The sequence below is a fragment of the Amblyraja radiata genome, chromosome 2 (genome assembly GCF_010909765.2).
Source record: "Amblyraja radiata isolate CabotCenter1 chromosome 2, sAmbRad1.1.pri, whole genome shotgun sequence".
Lineage (NCBI taxonomy): Eukaryota > Metazoa > Chordata > Chondrichthyes > Rajiformes > Rajidae > Amblyraja > Amblyraja radiata.
Window position 1 is genome coordinate 146049592 of NC_045957.1, and position 14040 is coordinate 146063631.

The window sequence follows — 14040 nt, forward strand, 5'->3', positions numbered from 1 at the left end:
CTCTTCCCAACCAGAGACCGCGGCTTCAGGCTGGTGAAGGCCGCAGGCCGGCGGTCAAAGTTTTAAAGTACCTGCCGTGCCGCAGCCGGAAACACCGCAGTCTGCAGGGCCGGCGGTCGAAGCTCCCCTCCTGGGGTAATGTTAAGTCCATGCCGCACCCGCGGTAGAAGACGGCCGCGGGCCGGCGGTGGAAGCTTCTTCTTCCCCGGGTCCTCCACGAGGGATCCCGGGCTGTAGACGCTGCACCAGCTGGAGTTCTGCAGACTGCGGCTTCAGGCTGCCGGCTGCCGCGAGCCAGCGTAAGGGAGCGCTCCCCTCCAGCGAGGTCTCACCCGCTCCACAAGTCCGCGTCGATCCTTGCTGTTAGGCCACGGGGGAGGCGACCTGAAAAAGTCGACTCTCCATGGAGGAGGCGGCCAAAACGGTTTCCCCCTTACCCCCCCACACCACCCCCCACACATAACACACAAAGAAACATTAAAAACAGACTTTTAAACATACTAAAAAAATAAAAAAATGTTGGAAAAAAACGGACACGCTGCCGACAGGCTGCTGCCAGTGCAGCGCCCCCTTTCTGTATCAGTCAAGTTATATATTTATGTTCAATAATTAAAAATAATATTAACAGTACATTCAGAAACCCATGGAAAGATCTGCAGCCAGTAACTTTCAGAAAATATCATCTGATATTTGGCAATTTACCTGTCACATTAACTTTTCAGGGAAGTAAAGGTGTTCAAGGATTCAAGGGTGAACGAGGAGATCCTGGTCTACCAGGGGACACTGTAAGTAGACAAAGCAATATGTTACATTACACTGAACATGATTTTAAACTAATATCGCTATAGTTTTATATATATATACTAGACTAAGTGGGACCCGTTGGGTCCCATGTTCACACGGGAGGGCTGGTCCCCTGACGCAATATTCCACCTCTTCACCAATTCCAATATTGGTGCCCAGTGGGGGGGGGGGGGGGGCTTTCTGGAGAGCTGGTATGGATGTTGTTGGCTGCAAGGACTACTGGTCTCCAGAGGGCTAGTATGGACATTGTGGGCCAAATGGATTCTTGGGGTGGCAGCTCAGTCCCTCAAGCTTGATGTGCTGGCAGCTCACTCACGGCTGGTGGGCTGGCAGTTGACTCACGGCTATTCCTTGAAATTCCATTTCAAGCAGAGTGCAAGGCCACTAAATTCAAATCCATTTTCCTACCATTTCAAGCAGGGTGCAAGGCCACCAAATTCAAATGCAGTTTCCAACCACTTCAAGCAGGGTGCAAGACTACAAATTCAAGTGCAGTTTCATACCACTTCAAGCAGGGTGCAAGGCAGCCAGATTCAAGTGCAGTTTCATACCATTCAAGGAGGGTGCAAGGCCACCATATTCAAATGTAGTTTCATACCATTTCAAGCAAGGTGAAACCACCATAAAACCACTATATGTTCAGTAGACATTCAGTGTGTTCAGTTGATTCACAGCTCAGACAGAGTTGTGAACTCTCCCTCTCCCATCATACAGAGACTGAGTCACACCCACATTTCCGGGTTTTATAATCCCTCCCCCTTCCACCAGAAAAGGTGTGGCCTTCATGGTGTGATTGACAGGTGAGAGATTCTCAACATTTTGTAAACACTAACAACCATTAGCAGTGCATTTTTACTTCAACCCAAACAATCATTAGCAGTGCATTTTTACTTCATTAGCAGTGCATTTTTACTTCAACCCAAACACCCATTTGCAGGGCATTTTGACTTCAAACCAACCATATTTTCATTTTCAAACCACATGAAGGGTACTCACAGGTGAGTAGACATGTGTTCAATGTTATTCAGAGCTCAGATAGACGTGGCCCTCTGGCTTCCTTCATCTTGCAGAGACTGAGTGAGGCACACCACTTACAGGTTTTATAGTCCCTCCTCCTCCCACCAGCAGAGAGAATGGCAATTTTCAAAAAAACATTAATTTCTCTCTGATTTTTCATTGATGGGAAAAATCCTCTGGTCCCGGAATGCGGAGGGGGGAGGCTCTGAGCGACGTGGCCAAAAATGACGGCCGTAGGTGGCGGCGTTTTCTCGGAAATCACGCCACAGCAAGTCAAAAACGGTCAAGATAAGACTTTCAGTAATATAGATGATCATATCAAAAAATCATTTTGGAGCCCTATTTTAATCAGGACTTGGTATACCTAGTGAATTTTGTATTGAGGTGCAAATTGAATATTCAGTTTGACTTGACCAATGACTGCTTCTTCACATCAGATCATGACCCAAGCATCATGGTCACATTTAGTTGCTATTTCCCATGACCCACTTAAATGTGTTTCTGTGATGGATTAATTTGATCTTTCTCTTAATAATTTTTTTAATTGCAAGCAGAAATGCACGTTCCCAATGTGATGTCTTATTCCATCAGTATCTCAATATTGCCTGATCAACAGTGAGATACACTGCGACCATAAGCTCTTTCTTCCCAGCCTGACAAAAGGAAACTGTAAATCAAAGTAACTCTAAGTGTTATAACTCGAGTAACCAGAGTGCAATCCTGAGCTTGAATGCTAACTTTAGGGATTTTGCACATTCTTTGTGCGGTGCAAGGATTTTCCCTGTGTGTACAGCTGACAAGAGCCCAGGACCTGCATATTCCTGATAGAGTGAAGGGCAAAGCAGATGGGAGTGATGAAGCTTGAAAGACGAGTGAAATTGATGCCCTGATCAAGAATAAGAAGAAGGCATAGGGCAGGCTTAGGCAGCTGGGATCAAGCGTATCCCTGGAGCAGTTTCAGTAACGGACGGTCAAACTGATAAAGGAAATCAGGAGGACAAAAAAGGGGACAGGAGATAGCTCTGGCAAATAATATTACGGATAATCCTAAGAGATTTTATAAATACATTAAAGGAAAAAGGGCAACCAGAGAGAGAACGAGACCCCTCAGGAATCAAAGAGGTAAACTCTGTGGAGTCACAGGCAATGAGCAAGCTCCTTAATGAGTATTTCTTCTCTGTTTTTACCATGGAGAAATACATATGGATGGGGAACGTGGGGCAGGCAATGGAAGTGTCTTGAGGGTAGTCAGTATTATGGTCGAGGTGGTGCTGAAGTTCCTGACGCATATGAAGGTAGATATATCTCCCGAGCCTGGTCAGATATATCCGAGGACACAGTGGGAAGCACGAGAAGATATTGCAGGTGCCATGGCTGTGATTTATGAATCATCATTAAACACGGGTGAGGTGGCATAAGACTGGAGGGTAACAAATGTTGTATCCCTAATTAAGAAAGGTTGTAGGGAAAATCCAGAGAACTACAGGCTAATGAGATTAATATCTGTGGTAGGAATACTAAAGAGTATTCTGAGGGATAATACAATATATACATGGATTTAGATGGGCTGATGGTTTTGTATGTGAAATATCATGCCTCACAAATCACACAAAGGGCCAGCTGGTGCAGCCACACATTAAACTTGCTGGTGAAACATTGTGGATTCTTTGAAACATGAAATAACTTAAACATGAGCAAAACCAAATATGATAAATCATAAATGGCTGTGCTATCAAACTTGAGGTGGGGGCATTATATGAGGGAATTGCTTGGGTTTAACACAGCTATGGCTAGAACAAGAGAAATTGGATAACTCTATCTGTTTTGCACTGGTTGATTAAGTTTTCTATTGATTGAATTATAGAAAGCACGGACCTTCACTGTTTTATGTACTTCCTGAATTTTTTAACTTATTTTTGTGTTATTAGCTAAAAATAATCAAAAAGTTTCCCAGACAATAGATGCTGTGTTCTGATATACACAAGTAACAGATACATGGATTCAGATATAAATTAAAATACATGAGAAAAGGTATCCTGGTTTGGGGTCAATATTTTCTTCAGTCCAGTTTTCACACTTTCATTGACACTTGAAGCTTCCAATCACTCTGGGAGGACACCTGTATGTAAACTGATGTCATCATAATGGGCACAATTCTGGTTGTGTCCAGAAAACAAAACTCAATTACACTTGTGAAAGAAAGAACTGCAAATGCTGGTTTAAATCGAAGGTAGACACAAAATGCTGGAGTAACCCAGCGGGACAGGCAGCATCTCTGGAGGGAGGGAATGGGTGACAATTTGGGAGGGTCTCGAGCCAAAACGTCACCCATTGCTTCTCTCCAGAGATGCTGCCAGTCCCGCTGAGTTACTCCAGCATTTTGTGTCTACACTCAATTATACTTTCCATTGGAAGAGGAGAGCAATGAACGATGAGGATGTTGGTGGGCAAATCAACTGTAAAAAACCTGAGCATCGTCCCAGAGCCGAGGGTTATTGCCAGACATTGAATTAACAAATTTCAGCTCAAGTCCAAGGCACTACTAGGATGCACAATGTAAGATCCATAAAGGGAAAGGTGTGAAGCAGATACTTATCTTCTTAAATATGAGTCTGTTGAATGGGCAACAGAATGGATGGGGAGTTCAGGTTTAAGTTTATTCTGTCATGTGTACCAAGGTGACAATAGATACATCAGACAGAAGAAAGTTCAAGACATAAAGTACGGAATATAGTTCTCAACATTGTTCCACATCAGTTCCATAGACAAAGACCAATGTCTGCAATGAGGTCAAGGTGAATTGGATAGTATCCCATCCTATGAAGCCTGAAAACAGAGAGGATGAAACTATTCCTGAGTCTGGTTGTGTGTGTTTTCAATCTTCTGTGTCTTCTGCAGGTTAGAAACAGGTTAAAGAAGGAATGACTGGGTGGGTCTTGTCTTTCTTTATGTTGGCTGTCTTTCCGAGGCAGCAAAAAGTATAGATGGAGTCAAAGGTAGAGAGTCTAGTCTCTGTGAAGGACTGGGCTACATCCACAACTCTCTCAAATTTCTTGTGGTCTTGGGCAGAGCTGTTCCCAAACCAAGATGTGACTCAACCTGACCGCATGGTGCATCTGCAGAATGATTGTATGAGTCATTGGTTGCTTTTTATTGGTATGACTGTATGGCAAATGAAATTCCTCGTATGTTACAAAACATACTTGGCTAATAAAATATGATTATGATTATGATAACTGAAGAATAAAACAGAAAATAATGGAAGCAGTCAGCAGACCACGCAGCATCTGTGAAAAGAGAAAAAAATTAGGTTGGAGACTTTCTCTGAACTGGACATGTCTTCAATAGATTTTTAATACGTTTCAACCATGTAATGGATGGAGACAAGAGCAAAACAAGCTTCTCCACGGAAGGAGCATGGTGAAGGCGTGGCTTCTGACTCCAGTACCTGAGAAGCAATATCGAAAATGAACGGAGAAATGAACACAAGATTCTGTGGTTTGGAAGAAATTATGAAAGGAATTTCGAGCAAATTGAAGGAAGTTCAAGACAAGCTGATTATGTTACAAGATGAATCTTGTGAACAGAAGGAACAAATTGATAACTTGCGAATCTTGGGTCATAAAGAGATTTGCAGATTGAAACACTGGAACGGAAAATAACCGAAAATACTTGGGCACTCGAGCAATACAAGACTAATAGCATGGATCTGGAAAACAGAAGCCGTTTGCAGATGAAGGAGCATATCCTTCAAGCAGCAAAACAGTTGGGCATGGTTGAATTTGAAGGATGCAAGTTTTGGTTTGTTCCTGATTACAGCCGTAAGCTTATGGGACTGAGATGCCTTTCCATAATGTAATGTCTGATTTGTTTAAGAAACAGTTACACCCTGCATTGCTCTACCCAGCTAGACTGTGTATACAACTCCCTAATGGTAACAGCCGATTTTTTAGCAACCCGCTTCCAGCTTTCTGGAGGGTTATCGGGGTGGATACTTTAGCCGCCACGGGGAGTTACTGATAACCGACTGAGTTTAAATCAGAGATTTATTGTTCCTATTTTGACAATATAATGCTCTGTAAATGATTAAGAATCTAATCAGATGAGTTATTTTCTAATTACTTTTTAGAATTTTAGTATGATGGTATCAAACCATAACTTTTAAGTTCTCTAAGATACTGTTAATTTAATGTAATGGTATTATACATTAACTTTTAAAATCTTCTTTGTTAGCTCTTCCACTTTTAAAATGTCCTCCGAAGGATTTTTCCTTGTTTTTAGACAAACAATGTGAAGCAGTTCTTGTTTTTCACTGTTTGCACTTACTTTTTAAATATAATATTAATTTGTTTTGGCTATTGAGTGGTAAATATCCCTTTTTTTAAAACGTTTGCAGCTGTCATTAGAAGAGACGGGGGTAGGGAAGGGGTTAGGTAGCGTACTGACTGCCTACTGGTCAGTTTCGGGCTTTGCATGGGTGGGGAGGGGGGACTTTTGATTTTAGTTTCGTTTTTTCTATCTGGGCAAAATTTGAACTACAAAAATGTCTTAAATGTCCTCATTTCCGGCTCCGCCTTAGATTTTTCTCCTTCCAGTATCATGAACTGCTACGGTCTACGAAATTAACCCTTTACATTCCACATGATTTGTACAAACAATATGGATAAAGTTATTAACTACCTCTCATGGAATGTTAATGGTCTGAATTAAAAAAAAAAAGTTCTTCGTAGACTAAATGCTCAGATTATCTTTGTTCAGGAAACTCATGTAAGGAAAGATGACAATCATTGATTATTTAAGTTTTGGAGAGGACAGCAGTTTCATTCAAATTCACAGGCGAAAGTGAAAGGAGTCTCTATTTTTATTGACCCCTCAATCTCGTTTGTTCATTATGAAACATTTTCTGATCCATATGGTAGATTTTTGATGATCACTGGTGTTCTTCATAATCAAAAAGTTGTTATGGTGAATGTTTATGCACCTAATATTGATCACCCTGAGTTTTTTAAACAGTTAATCACATCCTTTCCTAATTTAAATGAACATCTTTTGATAATGGGTGGAGATTTTAACTGTTGTTTAAACCCCTCGATGGACAGATCTGCATATGATCATGCGCTTCCAAATAAATCCGCTATCTTTATCAATTCTTTTTTACTTGACTCTGGAATGTTAGAAGTCTGGAGATTCCTGCACCCAAATGACAAATAATTTTCTTTTTTCTCTCATGTATATCATAGTTACTCTAGGATTGACTACTTTATAATAGATTCTCGGCTAGTTTGATCGGTCACTGCGTGTGAGTATGATGCAATTGCTATTTCTGATCATGCACCCTTGAAACTATCAATCAAACTGCCTGATTCCAAGTTTAGTGTTAAACAATGGTGATTTAATACCACTTTTCAAGATCTAAATTTTGTTAATTTTATTAAAGATCAGATTGTCTTCTTCTTACCAAACTCTATTGAAGAAATATCCAATGGCGTAGTCTGGGATGCTTTTAAGGCATATTTTCGTGGACAAATTATTTCATGCTCCGCGGGATTAAAAAAACAAACTAAAAATGAATTACGTTTATTGGCTGATGAGATTAAAGAAATTGATAAAAAATATTCAAAAGCTCCTTGTTTAGAGCTCTATAAGAATAGAGTTGAACTTCAAATGTGACATGATTTGTTATTAGCAAAGATCTTACAGCGAAGCAAGATGGGTTACTCTCACGCAAAAGTGTAGTACGCTCATGGGCGGATTCATGGGCGATTATATGACTCATTTTAGCAACCAGCCCCCGCCATCTTGTTCCGCCATCTTGCTCCGCCATCTTGCTTCCGGCCAAAGATTGGATCCGCAGCGGGGAGAAGGAGTGTGGGGTCCGGGGCAGCGGGGAGAGGGAGTGTGGGGTCCGGGGCAGCGAGGAGAGGGAGTGTGGGGCCCGGGGCAGCGAGGAGAGGGAGTGTGGGGCCCGGGGCAGCGGGGAGAGGGAGTGTGGGGCCCGGGGCAGCGAGGAGAGGGAGTGTGGGGCCCGGGGCAGCGAGGAGAGGGGCATAGGAGGGGGGGGGGGGAGACATTGTAGTGAGGGGGCAGGCGAGGGAGTGCCGGGGGGGGGGGGATAATGCCTAGTGTGTGTGAAGTTGCGGTGAGTTTTACAATGTTTCTTATTTAAAATGTTTCTTATTTAATGTCCCTTGTCTAGTCTGAAATAAAGTTCATTATTACATTAGAAGAAATATAATTGTGTGTGTTATATGATTATATACACTTATATAATTTTCATGTATGTGTGTTTATAAACATTTTATTCTTTAACAAGAATTAACAGAATTATGAACTAACAGAATTATGAATCTAACCCTATATCACGCACAAAAAGTTCCCCCGCAATGTCAATTACCCTGCGAGTCGGGTCGGTTCCGGTTACTACAAAATCAACTCAAACACTGCTTGTGAGCCATTTAAAAATAAATGATTTAAAAAACATTAAAAAAGACAATTACCAGAATCAAATTATTTTCTTGACAAGAAGTATGAACTGACAGATTTATGAATCTAACCCACACAAACTGTTGCCCCGCAACATTGATTACACTGCGAGTCGGGTCGGGTCAGGTAGGCTCAGGTTACTAAAATGGGCGTGGAAAAATGCCCAGGATCCCCTCCATAGCGTACTACACGTCAGCCCATTGCATTTCGCAGGAGTAGCCTATCTTGCTCCGCTATAAGATCTTTGGTTATTAGTATCACCGATTGAGAATCATTTACTTAAAACCAAAAGTCAATTTTATATACATGGTGATAAATCTGGCAAATTATGTGCCAATCAGTTGAAAGCTATGTCAGCCAAACGTCAGATTATTAAAGTGAATAAATGGGATGGTACATTGACAGTAGATCAGGATGAAATTTATAAATAATTTCAGGAATTTTATACCTCCCTATACCAATCAGAATTTCCTACTGAGTTTTTAAAGAAATTGAACTTGCCAAATTTACCACATGAAGAGTCTCTGTTGTTAGATGAACCATCACGGAGGAAGAAATACAGAAAGCAATTATTTCGATGAATTCTGGTAAAGCTCCCAGTTTGAATGGGTTGACAGTGGAATTTTAAAGTGTTTTTCAGGTTTACTGTCCCCCTGGCTGTGCAAGGTTTTTAAGGAAGCCTTTTTAATGAATATATTATCACAATCCTTTTATGAAGCATCTATTTCTTTAATTCTTAAAAAAGATAAAGACCCTACTGAAGTGACATCATATAGACCTATATCACTGTTAAATGTAAATTCCAAAATTCTTTCAAAAATATTAGCTATGAGATTGGAAAATATTTTACAGCAAATTATTTCTGAAGATCAGACAGGTTTTTATTAAAAATCGTTACTCATACTTTAACGTTAGGAGATTAATGAATATTGTATATACAGCATCAAATAAAACTCCAGAATGTGTCATTTCATTTGATGCTGAGAAGGCATTTGATGGAGTAATATGGGAATACTTATTCAATAGACTTGAAAAATTTAAGGTTCGTCTAAAATTTATCCTACCTAAATTTTTGTATTTATTTCAGACGATACCAATTTTTATTGCTAAATCTTTCTTTGATATTATAGACTCAAATATTTCTTCATATATATATGGCAGAATAAAGATCCCAGACTAAGTAAAAAATACTTACAGAAATCAAAAAAAGACGGTGGTTTGGCATTGCCGAACCTTAGATTTTACTATTGGGCAGTTAATACTCGCTATTTAATGTTTTGGACAAAAGATTTTGAAGATACCCAATGCCCAGGATGGATAAATCTTGAACGTGATTCTAAGCAAAGGTTATCATTGGCTTGTATCCTAGGGGCCTCGTTACCTTTCACAATTACGAGATTGAATAAATAAATTAACCCAATAATAAGTCATACATTCCGATTATGGTTTCAATTTCATAAGTTTTTTGGATTAAATGATTTTATCTTATCGAGTCCTATCATATCTATTTTTTTTCTTCCAACCTTCTGGTACTGAGCAAGCCTTCTGTTATGGAAGAGGAAGGGATTAGCAGCTTTTCGCGATTTGTTTTTGGATGGTTGTTTTATGTCTTTTAAACAACTCTCCAATAAATATATAAACATTTCTTTAGATATTTACAGATTAGACATTTTTTGAAGGCTACTCTACCCTCTTTTCCGTTACCACATCAAACCGAAATATTGAAAATTTTGAACCCTTATCAGAAAGGTTTAATAACGAGCTCATATGTCAAAAGATAAGTTAGCTCATTTTTATGGTCATATAAATCCTACCTGTGACAGATGTAATTCTGAAGTGGCCTCACTGACTCATATGTTTTGGCCTTGCCCATTTTTGGAAAAATATTGGAAAGACATTTTTGATACAATTTCTGTAGTTTTAGGTATTGATTTACAATCTCATCCTATTACTGCAATTTTTGGGCTACCAATGTTAGATTCTACTCATCTGTCCCGTTCCGCTCTCTTTTTCTCTCTTTTTCTTTTCTTTTTCTTTTTATCTTTTTGTTTTTATATAGAAGTTCTCTTTTAAACACTTAACTATATTTACATGGAGACCAGGAGGTTTATACTCAATGTGTATTTTGATGCTTGTTATTAATGTAATCCTGATCCATCATGTATCAATGTCACTGTTATGTTTATCAATATTTTTTTAAATTTTTGTTTATAGCTTTTGAAAACATTAATAAAAATATTTTAAAAGAAAGAATTTTTGTGTAACTTGCATGTACTTTTTATTGCAGGGTACACGTGGTTCAGATAATCTCTTTCGAGGAAGGAAGGGTGATAAAGGACAACGTGGTATACAGGTGGAGTCTTTATTCTTTACTTGGGTGGGACTCTCTGGTTCTGTGCTGGACTGGTTCAAATCTTACTTGAAAGATCGGGATTATTTTGTTTCCCTTGGTAATTTTGAATCAGAACGTACAAAACTCACATGCGGGGTTCCTCAGGGCTCCATTCTTGGACCCATTTTGTTCAACATTTATATGCTCCCCCTAGCTCAGATCATAGAGCATTTTAACATATCCTACCACACTTATGCCGATGACACACAACTATATATCGCAGTGTCACCACATGACCATAGTCCCCTACACTCACTGAGCCAGTGTGTCAAACATATCAATGAGTGGATGAACCAGAACTTCCTCCAGCTCAATGCTAATAAGACAGAAATTATTGTCTTTGGTCCCAAAAAAACAAGGCTAGAGGTGAGTGCTCAACTCGACTCAATTGCACTGAAAACCACAGACAAAGCCAGAAACCTTGGTGTAGTTATGGACTCGGATTTGAATTTTAACAGCCATATAAAGATCATTACCAGATCTGCCTATTACCATCTAAAAAATATTGCAAGAATCAAGGGATTTCTGTCCAAAGAAGACACTGAAAAACTTGTTCATGCATATATTTTTAGTAGGTTAGATTATTGTAATGGCATCTTTACAGGTCTCAATAAAAAATCAATTAAACAACTGCAGCTTATCCAAAATGCCGCTGCCAGACTTTAAATCTTTGCACTGGCTCCCTGTGTGTAAGAGGATAGATTTTAAAATTCTGTTACTGACCTACAAGGCACTGAATGGTCTAGGTCCAAAATACATCTCTGACCTACTTGTTGTATATGAGGCGCCTAGACTCCTCAGGTCTTCAGGGACAGGTTTACTCTGTGTTCCCAGGGTCAGAACTAAAAAGGCTGAAGCAGCATTCGGTTTTTATGCTCCACACCTGTGGAACAAGCTCCCTGAACACCTGAGGTGTGCACAGACTGTAAGCGCATTTAAATCAGGCCTAATAACACTGTTGTTTACTATAGCTTTCCCATAACCCGACATGCAGGTAATCTTAACCGTCTAATTTTAACCCTTTTATGTGCTTTTTAAAATCGTTTTATTGTTTCATTGACGTTGTTTTATTATTCATACATTTGTCGTATTGCTTATTTTGCAATTTATAATTATTGACTATTTTATTTTTTCTTTCCTGTAAAGCACCTTGAATTGCTGTTTGCACGAATGGTGCTATACAAATACATTTGCCTTGCCTTGCCTTGCCTTTACTTAATCAGAATGGATTTCAGAGCGAGTGTACAATGCACCACCGTTAATATGCAGTGTGTTCAGCACAGTTGACAGAGGATGAATGGAAATTCAGAGCTCTTATTAATCCATTCATTTATTGAGGCTGAAGCTTTTTGGAACATGGTGATAGTAGCAGACTCAAGCTTGCTCGACCAATCATTTGGCTAATGGCTGATCAATGTCTAAACTCCATTTCCCTGCAATATCCCTGTTTTCTTTAACACCCTCACCCAACAGAAGTATAATGATCTCAGTTTCAAACTTTTCAACTGAGCTAGCTGAAGATCAAGAGAATGTTATTGCATTAAGTCCCAGACAGAACAATGAAATTCTTATTTGCCGCTGCACAACAGAATATGTCAGCATAGTACTCTGCAAACAATATTAGAAACGAGAAAAAAAGTTATATATATAGATGTGTGTGTGTGTGTGTGTGTGTGTGTGTGTGTGTGTGTCGGTAGACACAAAATGCTAGAGTAACTCAGCGGGACAGGCAGCAGCTCGGGAGAGAAGGATTGGGTGACGTTTTGGGTTGATACCCTTCTTATATATGTGTTATTCTGTGTAGTGTGTCTCTTAACACGACAAACAAACAATAATAGTGCAAAATGACAAAACCAATGCCCCCATATCCATGTAGTACAGAGCTTATTTGGAGCGGCTTTTTTTCAAGTTGAAGTTGTGGATTTTCTCTGCCTTGATGAGATGCAGTGCTTCTTTATATCATTGTGAGCAGCCTCACTCAAATTTCAAGACTTGTTCTAATCTCCTTGAACAAAGGAAATAATTTATTTCTGTGTATCCTTCATCTTCATTACTCACAGGATTGCAAGATCAATCTAAATATTACCATTCAGCTTCAAACTGCTAATAAAAGCAGCTAACGTGTTTGTTTATCTTTCCCAGCTGCAAGGGTAAACTTCAAACTAGAAGGAGTTGGTAAGAAGAAAATTATTGATAATATAATTTAAGGAAAGTCCCAGACTCATCAACAGAGAAAATTTCATCTTACAAATATTGGGAGTTTAAAAAAAAATGTACTCCGCTGAAAGCATGAGCTTTCTTATTATACTCATTCCATGTGTGGAACAGTTGAGAATTACAGATGGAATTACATTGATGTTTGTTTCTCTCATTGTGATTTGTAGGGTGAAGTTGGATTAGACGGTGCACCAGGCCAGGCTGGCAATGAAGGAAATCGCGTAAGATATATCCTGATCCCAATTAGCTACACAGACCATGCATGATTACTTCATATTATTTACACTGATCTATTGGCAAATCCATCTTGTCGGTCTCCCAAATGCTCATTCACATGTACAGGCTGTGCCAAAGTTGAGAGTTTACAATCTGGGAGAACCAATACTTAGTAGAAACAAGATACTGCAGATGCTGGTGTTACCAAAATATAGACACCAACGTATGAAGATACCAAGGGTACCGAAGTCTGAAGAAGGGTCCCAACTTGAAATATCATCCATCCTTTTTCTCCAAAGGTTGTATCCAGTATATCTGTGCACTAGAGGCAGTGACCAGTGGGGTGCCACGAGGCTTGGTGCTGGTACCCCAGTTACTTACAATATATACTAGACTAAGTGGGACCCGTTGGTCCCAGCATCACACGGGAGGGCTGGTCTCCCGGCGCAATATTCCACCTCTTCACCAATTCCAATATTGGTGGCCAGTGGGGGGGGGGGGGGGGGGGGGGACATTCTGGAGCGCTGGTATGAGTGTTGTGGGCTGAAGGGACTGATTTCCAGAGGGCTAGTGTGGACATTGTGGGCCGAATGGATTCTTGCTCTGGTGGCTCAGTCACTCAAGCCCGTTGTGCTGGCAGCTCACTCACTCATGGCTGGCAGTTGACTCACGGCAATTCCTTGAAATTCCATTTCAAGCAGGGTGCAAGGCCAGTTTCATACCATTTCAAGCAGGGTGCAAGGCCACTAAAGACAGCGAGTCGTAACGTCTCCCTCCTCCATCTTGCAGAGACTGAGCCATGCCCACACTTCTGTGTTTTATAGTCCCTCCCCCCTCCCACCAGAAGGGGCGTGACCTTCATGGCGTGATTGACAGGAGAGAGAATCTCAACATTTTTTAAACACTAATAA

The 14040-nt window shown here is 40.2% G+C and overlaps 1 protein-coding gene and 1 long non-coding RNA gene across 2 annotated transcripts in view; both read left to right on the plus strand.

The window, feature by feature from the left end:
- Positions 1-14040, plus strand: part of LOC116985519 (collagen alpha-6(VI) chain-like) — a 211272-nt gene that overhangs the window by 128012 nt on the left and 69220 nt on the right. The window contains exons 21-24 of the mRNA XM_033040294.1: positions 723-785; positions 5459-5622; positions 10592-10649; positions 13081-13134. Coding sequence (XP_032896185.1) covers positions 723-785; positions 5459-5622; positions 10592-10649; positions 13081-13134 — 339 coding nt within the window. The remainder of the gene's footprint in view (positions 1-722; positions 786-5458; positions 5623-10591; positions 10650-13080; positions 13135-14040) is intronic.
- Positions 723-13132, plus strand: LOC116970205. The gene is made up of 3 exons (XR_004411062.1): positions 723-785; positions 10592-10657; positions 13081-13132. It is a non-coding gene; the product is annotated as an uncharacterized LOC116970205 (long non-coding RNA).